This window comes from Montipora capricornis, chromosome 10 (genome assembly GCF_036669925.1).
Source record: "Montipora capricornis isolate CH-2021 chromosome 10, ASM3666992v2, whole genome shotgun sequence".
Lineage (NCBI taxonomy): Eukaryota > Metazoa > Cnidaria > Anthozoa > Scleractinia > Acroporidae > Montipora > Montipora capricornis.
In genome coordinates this window covers 62,766,134-62,775,760 of record NC_090892.1, presented here as the reverse complement: position 1 = coordinate 62,775,760, position 9,627 = coordinate 62,766,134, and the positions used below count along the sequence as shown (strand labels likewise).

The window sequence follows — 9,627 nt, the reverse complement described above, 5'->3', positions numbered from 1 at the left end:
AGATTAATGGTGAGAAAACCTAATAAAAACCATTAAGGCTTGTAAGCTTAGCTTCACTCACATGAAACTTCAGATGGACATTAACTTAACAAAGATACAAAATACTGTACTGTACTGTACTGTATCTGTGGTAGAATTAATAGTTAATATCTGGAATAGAATTTTTAAGTTTATTTCTGAAGGATGCCGGAGATGCCAGTTTTATCAATAGAGAGCGAGACGAAAAGGAGGGAAGACGAAAGGAGCTTGCATGCCTTGTGTTGTAGCCTGACATTTCCTTTCAGTGATTTGAATTTATTACCTTGATTTTGCTGACTGTGTGTGCTGCTTCCTGCAGCTGCTGAGAGAACATCAGCACAGCTTGCTTCTGGATGCACAGGATCTATTGTAAAATAACCAACACAGTCCGCTGTCACGTTAATAAAAAAAGAAACAGAAAGAATTTTATTGGCACTGTCAAAGACAAATAATTATATTAACATTTAGAAACTAGACAGAAAGAAGAACCCTTTATGACACAGCTGACTGAGAAAAGAATGGAACTAAGCTAAATTAGGAAATTGATCACCTAAAATAAACTATCATTTAGAGATGTACAGCTGTATTCGAAAACATAGTACAAGTGCTGAAAAATCAAAGACAACACACATCAGAAAGCAAACCAAGTCAGTGGATCTGTATCAAAATAGCAAAAATAACTAGGACTTTGATAATAATACCTGTAATTATAAACTGAAACAGTAGGTAAGTTGGTATATTGAAAGTGGAAGAGAAAATCATTTCATATAAATAAAACAAGGTTTTCTTTATCGTTTATCAGAGAAATATAGTAAACACCAAACTTAAACAGCACAAAAAACACCCCAAGATAGTACATCGCAAATGTAGGCCATGCGCAAAAATATTATAGAGCATTAAGTAGTAGGCGTATCCGAAGAACAAAAAAAATGTCAATAAGTCAAATATGGATATATAATAATAATAATAATAATAATAATAATAATAATAATAATAATAATAATAATAAATAAAGATGGGTAAAGATAAAATTTACTTTTTCAGAACACGCATTATTTTATAGCCTTCTTGTGCAGCATGCTCTTGCTTGATAAATTCATTACAATTGTGTATTGATCAAGACAAGGGAAAAGTGATATTTGCAAACTTAAGACCTTAAAAGTATTTCCTTCCACAGAGCCAGTCAAATACGACACAAACTGTTGCGTTTGTTATTCACTGTTGCCGCTAGGTTGTTAAAATTTTTTTGGGAATAAAAAAAGAGTCATTATTGGCAAAAATATTAAATACTTCACACAGACTTGATCATTAATTTGGGCAAAATCTGATCATTCATGCACCAGTTTGTAAATCAGATGTTATTTCAATAGTGAGAAAAGGATTTTCTGGAAGTTGAATTAGAATAAGTGTATTGTCTTATCGATTATCACATCTCTAAGGTGTAAAATCACAGTGAGCATGAAATGGAGGTAGACAATGAAAGTGTTCCAAATTACCTGGTTAAGTAAGTGTCTTCTTGCAAACAATGAAAGTGGGAAATCATACTACAGTGATTGGGTGCTTTAGTCCAAGGCTGTGCTCTAAGGGCGCCCAGTCGCCTGAGGCGACTAACATTTGGCTTCGGGCGAGTGAAGAAAGTTACCCGGTCGCCCGGCCGGGCACTCATACTTATTGTATTTCTAGCAGATAAGGAGGCTAAAAAATTTAATATGCTGGTGGTTATAGTTTACGAAACCTCTCAGAAAATGTTTTTTCTTCATACGAAACAATCGGTTCAAAGGCCGTTCCACATGATTTCACATGTAACATAATCCGTGACTTTGCACGTAGCCGGCGGCCGCACGAATTTCGATTCTTTCTCAAAAAATAGCATTAAATTTGGAACGTGAAGTTTGGCATTTTTTGGTTACAGTTTTAAAAAAGAGTTCTTACTTCTGCTCCGACAATGGTAAAGCGCGGCCGGCGAAGCGGTGCAATTTACTTCTGTATGAACCCGGGAATCGCAGTTTATGCAAATGTAATGTTTTACGATTTTTCGCGGCTGCGCCTGCTTGACCAAAATATATTTTGGTTATGGTTCTTTTTCCCCTGTATATGAAATAACGAAATAAAAAAGGGAAAGATATCATGTGATTTCTTGTTGTTTTAGACACAGAGCAATCCCGCGTTGTCTTTGGTTCGTGACAAATGATTCCGTGCCCTAAACAAATAACGCTATGACTGGCGCTTCGACCGAACAAAAAGCTCATTCCACTAAACATTTTACTGATAATATAGGGAAAAAATACTTTAGTTCTGTCCTGTAGCGATGATTTTCGTCCAGATCAAGATGACTTGCTAAAAGAAAAAAATGATAGCTTTTGGGCCGCGGTGGTTTCATTGTTTCACGGCAGTTTTTACAAAAGCTCCACGGGAATCAAGCGGCATTGATTCACGCGTAGAAAATTTATTTAACTCAACTAACCGGTAAAAAGGTTTACCTGCATTAGACCCAAACGTTTTTACATAAACCTGCGGCAATCTTTACTTTTTCACTTTTAAACCTGAAAAACATCGGTGGCATTGCCATTTTTCTCGTCTTTCTCAAGTATGGCGTGGAAAATTTGACGGGTTGCGGGTTTTTCTTGCTCTAGCGAGTTCGACGATCACCAGAGCAGTAGCAGCAATGTTTTTTTTTTGAGAGAAAGATGGATGTCATGGATGAAGATCTTGCTGCGTTGTTGATCTCAGATAATTAATTAAATAAATAATTAATTAATACGGGCGACCAACTTGGAGGGGTGGGCACCCCAGCTGAAATGCTTGGGAGCACGAAGGGCTCCCTGAAATTTTCCTTAGAGCACAGCCTTGCTTTAGTCTCTTGAAAACTTTCAGATTACAGTTAAGCTGATTATTTATACTGTTTTTATTGTAAAGCTGTCAAAATAATTAGACTTAACCACAAGGAGTACATGTAATTTTCCACCCTCTGTGGTCAGCAGTGATTATAAATAGACACATGCCGCAGGATCCAAGGAACTTTTGAAACCAGTGAGCAAAACGAATTGAAATACATGTACATTGTATTGTCATTCAAAGCCATTTGGGTAGTTTCAATGGCAACTTAGGATTTCTTTATTTGTGTTCCCCCACCTGCCCCTCCCTCTCTCTCCCCACTGATTTTATCAGTGTGATTGCTGCTCACTCTCTACCCCTTGTGTGTGGGGGTTTATTGCATTTTGCTAGATTTCCGGGGTTCCCAGCCATGAGAGCCTTTTCCTTCTAGAAGCTCTCTGCTGCTAGACATTTCTGGCACCCATCACCTACAGTACACACAGTTGGCAATTCACAGTAATCAGCAGCAATCTTATGAGTGTCAGGAAACTAACATAAAGATAAACCAAAGAAACGGATCACTCATAGCCTGCGAGCAGGCTCACTTGATAGGCAAGGGCGGTGGAGCCGCAATCGCGAGCCGGCGAAGCCGGCGAGAAGAATGGGGCGAGGAAAAGTGAGCCTGCACGCGAGCTATTGATTTTTGAATTCCCCGCGTTCGCTGACGAACGCAGCGATCCGATTGGTTAAAAATGACAGGTGACAGAATCCAGTGCAACTTGAGTGCATTTCACGTCACACGTCTGGCATCTGTGGGCAGGGATGTCTTCGCTGTGATGCCGATCGGTTTCGGCAAGAGTTTTATTTTTCAGCTGTTCTCCACGGCGATCGAAGAGAAGAAGATTTCGGAAGGAAAGCATCCGCACAGTGTGATTTTAGTTATTTGCCCGTTGTTAAGTGTAAAATGGGGTTGACTAGCCTACACGACTCCTACGGTTCGTGACATTTGTACATTTGCCGTTCTCTGTTCGGTCATTCGACCTTTTTCGTCGCTTTACTTGTGTTCATGAAGGGCACTTCATCTTGTGTAATAAGGAGGGATTTCAAATGGAGTTGAGCCGCAAGATCGTGCTGTGGCAAATTTTTATAGGTCATAGGTCTGCGTCGTTTCCGCTGTTATCTGCATGTCGCCTCGTAGAGTTTGACACATCTGTAATTTGCCATGTGTCTGTGTATTGTTAAAGCTCATTTCTATTGCAAGATATGCTTTTAAGATCTTTTAAAAATTTACCGTGAACATGTTGCTTAATTGCATTCTATATTGTGCGCCGGGCCCGGCTTCGATTTGAACTGTTTGCAAGTACAGCAAGTAGATTCTTATCACGGATGTCATATTTTGTTCTCGTACGATTCTCCTCGGGAGATGCCGTAGCTTTACTTAGAGAAAGCTATACTTTTGTCTAGAGACATTCTAATGTTTCTTGCAGTTATCTGATCGAGCTTTGGCTTCTTTAGCTCGATGTGTAGGTTTACTCCTCCTGTGGTCATTCTGGCACTACATGATTAAAATGTAGCTGTTTACACGCAAGTCTGTTGACATTTTTGCGTGTTATATATGCCATTGTTCGGCTTAGTTCATTCATGTTTGTTTACATTTTGCTTCGCTCCTATTGTATAGTTATCAGATGTTTGTGAAATGCCGACATGACACCTCTCGAGGGGCAGAATTCAAAAATCAATAGCTCGCGTGCAGGTTCACTTTTCCTCGCCCCATTCTTCTCGCCGGCTTTGCCGGCTCTCGGTTGCGGCTCCACCACCCTTGCCTATCAAGTGAGCCTGCTCGCAGGCTAACTCATATATAAATTCCACTACACCGATGGCGTAAAAAGAACAAAACCAAAAACAACTTATACACAATTCCACGTGCCGACAACGACTAATAAAAAGGGCGTCCGAAAAACTGAAACACAACACCCTTTTTAACCCCAAACAAAAAACCCAAAGAAATTAAATAATGTCACACAAAAATAGTAAAGCAACTGTAACAATAATTGCAGGCTATATCTGGATAAGATTTGACCAAAACAGATTTTTCAGCTGCATGTGGTCAACTCCAGTTTGATTATTGTTGACACTAATCCTTTCTTGATTAGTTTTATCACACAACATCCAATTTTTGACTTAAGTAACTTCCAGACATCTTTCAGTGATCTGTATGAAGTAGTTACCTTGTTCATGATTAGTGTTTGTGCTGCTTCCTGTAGCCGCTGCTGCTGCTGCTGAAACAACATCAGCACAGCTTGCTTCTGGCTGCACAAAATCTATTGTAAAATAATCAGCATGGTCTGTTGTTAGGTTAATAGAAAAAGCAACAGCAAGAATTTAAATTGCACTAATGAAATTGCATAACTTCCTGCATAATTGGTGCATAATCAGATTTGAAAGTGGTGCATAATTTCCCAATTTTACCGCCTCCTATCAGAAGCCCTGTTTATTGTAAAGCAGTCCAATTAGACTTAACCACAGGGAGCAGTTGTCCATCCTTGATGGTCAGCACTCTGCAGTGATGATTAATAGACATATGCCCTGGATCTTGTGAGGTTTTGAAACCAATATGCATGATTGAAACACATTGTATTGTCATTCATTGTGTTTTAAAAGAATTCATTGGCATCGTGGGAAATGTTTATCAGTGTTCTTCCACCCTCCTGGCTGCCTCGTTTGACTGATCTTAACAGTGTTAATTTATTGGCTAGTCATGCATTCCCTTCCCCTTGTGCGTGGGTTGCCAGGGTTTCCCAGGCATGAGACCCCTTTCCTTCTAAAAGCTGCCTGCCACTAGACATTTCAGGCACCCAACCTACACTATGCCATGCAGCTGGTAATTGATGGTAATCAGCAACTAAGGCAACTAAGAAAATTATTGCTTTTATTAGTACATGTACTTTATTTCTTTTTCAACAGAGGACACAAATCGTTCAAAATGCTGTTGTAACATCAGCCTAGTACGTTTTCACTCCCAAAACCCACCTGCATCTGTGGAAGTCTTCATTTTACACTCCCACTCATTTAGTTTGTCTGTAATTCTGTTGTCACCCTCTTTCCATTGCTTCAGAAGTTCTTTGAAATGTTCCTCATCTAGTGGGTCCATTTCTTGTTTCTCTATTTCACAAATGGCATCTTCATATTTAGCTCCACCCAATCGTACCAGAGTTTTCTGGATCTGATCTTTGTATTTGCAAAAAATTGCATCACTAACAGAGGCGTCTTTTTCACGGGCCAATACTGCATCCACAAAATACTTCAGACGTACAATGTCAGACTCACAGCTGGTGTCAAGGGAATGGGGAAGTAGATCCCAGCCAGTGGATGGAGGACTCAGGTTACAGATTGTCCTCAGAAGTACAATCAAGAGTGAATTGTCAAAGCCTGTGGATGATACTGAAGAGGATTTAACTGGATACAATTTACTCCACTGCTCTGGATTGAGGATTCCTTCTTTTTTAAGAGACCAAAGCTTAGAGTGCACTGGCTCACGTTTCAAGGCACCGCAAAGGTCTTGTGGACGAATTATTCTGTCAAACGTATCTCTCAACACTTGCGAACCCAGCCTGACCAGAAGGCAACATAGCAGTGTGTAGTTGGTTTGTCCATCACTAGGAATAACTGCCAAAACAGCACCTGAAACAAGTGTCAGAGAAGATCTTTAGGGCATCATTCATTTAGCCAGATATGTGAAAGATAAATAACACAGCAATGATCAAAAGTTGTTAATAATTATTAAATTAAGACTGGTGTAACTAGCAAGCCAAGTGAAGCTTGGAGCTTACATGAAATAGACTTCCTTGGATAATTAAATAATAAACAGTATATGGTTAAGTACAGAGTGAGCAAATATAATGCAAAATCTAAATGGTACCTGTAAATAGGCTTTTAGCAAGCTAATCCTTCCGTTTTCTTTTAAAAACAAAAATAGATGGTAAGCTACATGTAATTAGTGAAACAGGAAATGATCTCCAGATTAAGGATGCTGAACTGCTTCATATTCGTTCAACAAAGATGGAACCTGTACTGAGAGGAAAATCCAGTTTGTACTGGTGGACCTGATGACTGGTTGAAAAGAGACTGCGAACGCTACAATGCACTTCTGCAGAAGGTAAATACAATTTAGGTTGGAGCAGTAGCTGAAGGATCAGGCAACATTGCAACATGTTACAATGTAAGTAAGGATATACTAGAGAGTAATGTAAGGCCAGTAACATTTTCGATTATAAATAAAAGCGAGCTTTGGCAATAATTCCTACAGACTTCAAGATGTTTTTTGACACGGTGTTAATATGTGATTTCCAAGAAAGGTGCCGGTCACTGATGACACCTAAGAGTTAAAATTTTAGTCTCCACAACTTGCTTGATCACAGTATTATCCAGAACTAAAGGAACACTAAAATCACGAAGTTTGTTTTCCTGAAATTCAAGGATAACTTATTTACTTTAATTAGGCCAAGAAACAATTTTTTCAAGCACCTGGTTAACAATGGAAATAAGGTAGTTGTGATCTTCACGAGAAAAAAAATAGAGTTTTAGTCAGACTAGAGACATTAGGAAGATTTTTAACAAACAAAATAAACAAAATAGCTCCAAGGATTGAACCTTGTGGAATGCTACACAACGTAAAATGTTTCTAAAATAAGATCAACAGGACCTAAACCGAACAAATTGGAACCGGTCCTTAAGATAACAAGTCATTAATTTTTAGGATTCCACGTCAAAGCAGTGTTGCAAATACCATAGTGTTGAAACTTCTTGAAACTTCTGACTCAATATTTCATGATTAATAGACTATGTATCGAATGCCTTAGACCAATCAAAGAAGATGGCTAAAGTTGTTTCATTTTTGCCAGTAGCTGACGATATACGTATAATTTACAATTGAAATTAGATCTATTAAGGCAGTGGAATGGTTGTTTCGAAATCCAGATTGCTTCGAGTAGACAATACTATTCAAGTCTAAGAATTCAAACCGTCGGTTGAAAATGACTTTTTCAAAGAGTTTAAAGAATGCAGGAGGAATTGATATTGCCCTGTAGTTACTGAAAAGTGTGGGGTCGTCTGCCTTTATAAAAACTGGAATAACTTTGGCAATATTGAGAGATTCAGGAAACACATACTCCTGACCAGTAGATAAAGAGAGACTGATTATGGTTACGAGGGGCTGCGCAATATCTTCAAACGACTGCTCAATAACTTTCATTGATATATTATCATGTCTGGGGGCTTTACTGGTGTTGCTCAATTCCTTGACCATAAGTGGCTGCAAGGAGATAGAATCAGAAGGAGAGCCAGACACTGAAGAAGTCCTTCTACCTTGGGCAACAAGTTAGTGGTGGAATTTTTTCTCAACAAATTACATTAAGGGCCATCATCATGATGACCGCATTTAAGACCATCCAACTTAAGCAACTTCCAGACCTTACTTACTATATTTTATTTTACATTATTTTTACCATTGTATAATTATTAGATTAACAGACCATAAAATACAAATGTAGATGCCAGAAAAGAAGAATTAATGTTGAGGAAACCGTAATAAAAACCATTAAGGGTTGTAAGCTTAGGTTGACTCACATGAAATTTTAGATGGATATTAATTTAAAAAATATACAAAATATGAAGTTGTTATCTGAGGTAGAATTAATACTTATCTGGAATAGAATTTTCAAGTTTCTTTCTGAAGGATGCCAGTGATGCAGAGCCAGTTATATCAATAGAGAGGAAGACAAAAAGGAGGGAAGAAGAAAGGAGTTTGCATACCTTGTGTTGTAGCCTGACATTTCCTTTCAGTGATTAAAATTTATTACCTTGATCATGCTGACTGCATGTGCTGCTCCCTGTAACTGCTGAGAGAACATCATCACAGCTTGCTTCTGGATGCAAAGGATCTATTGTAAAATAACCAACACAGTCCGCTGTCAGGTCAATAATAAAAGCAACAGCAAGAATTTTATTGGCACTTTCAAAGACAAATATATTAACATTTAGAAACTAGAAAGAAAGAAGAACCCTTTAAGACACAGCTGACTGAAAAGAGAATGGAACTTAATTAGGAAATTGATCAGCTAAAATAAACTATAATTCAGAGATGTATTCAAAACAATAGCACAAGTACTGAAAAATCAAAGACATCACACATCAGAAAGCAAAGCCAGTCAGTGGATTAGTATCAAAATAGCAGAAATAACTAGGACTTTGACAATAATACATGTAATTATTGAAACAGTGGGTAAGTTGGTATATTTAGAGTGGAAGAGCAAATCATTTCATATCAATAGTTCCTATTCCTACTAGATGCACTCTTACAGATATTGTTTTTACATCTTGTATTATAATCATGTTTATCTTTATTGAATTCTATATTAAAACAATGTGAAAATAAGTTATTTCAACATTTATAAATAAAAGTTGCCCTATGCTCAGCCCTACGTCTTGCGAGAGTCTTCCATTTCAGTTTATTCAGGGCCTCACTAGCAGATGATCTAATAGGCAAATCTAAAATTATTTTTGCAGCTTTATTATGTAAAGATTGAAGTTGCAACATTAGAGTGGAATTGCCTCTATCCCCCCATACAATATCTGCATAGTCAAACAGTGGCAGAACATAGCTGTTAAAAAACAGCAATCAAACATCTAAAGGTAGACAATAACGAATACGTTTAAGTAGACCCAGCTTCTTATTTATCTTAGAAAACATTTGATCTACATGATCTTGCCAAGTTAAACGGTTATTGATAACAATAC

At 37.9% G+C, this 9,627-nt stretch overlaps 1 protein-coding gene across 4 annotated transcripts in view; it reads right to left on the bottom strand.

Moving 5' to 3' along the window:
* LOC138022471 (protein NLRC3-like) overlaps window positions 1-9,627 on the bottom strand; it is a 45,889-nt gene that overhangs the window by 4,883 nt on the left and 31,379 nt on the right. For 2 of the 4 annotated variants that reach the window (XM_068869611.1, XM_068869612.1), the window contains one exon: window positions 302-382. In XM_068869611.1, the coding sequence (XP_068725712.1) occupies window positions 302-382 (81 nt within the window). Of the gene's footprint in view, window positions 1-301; window positions 383-5,060; window positions 5,154-5,862; window positions 6,514-8,690; window positions 8,772-9,627 lie in introns of all 4 variants that reach the window. The other 2 variants (XM_068869609.1, XM_068869610.1) reach the window with 2 other exon arrangements.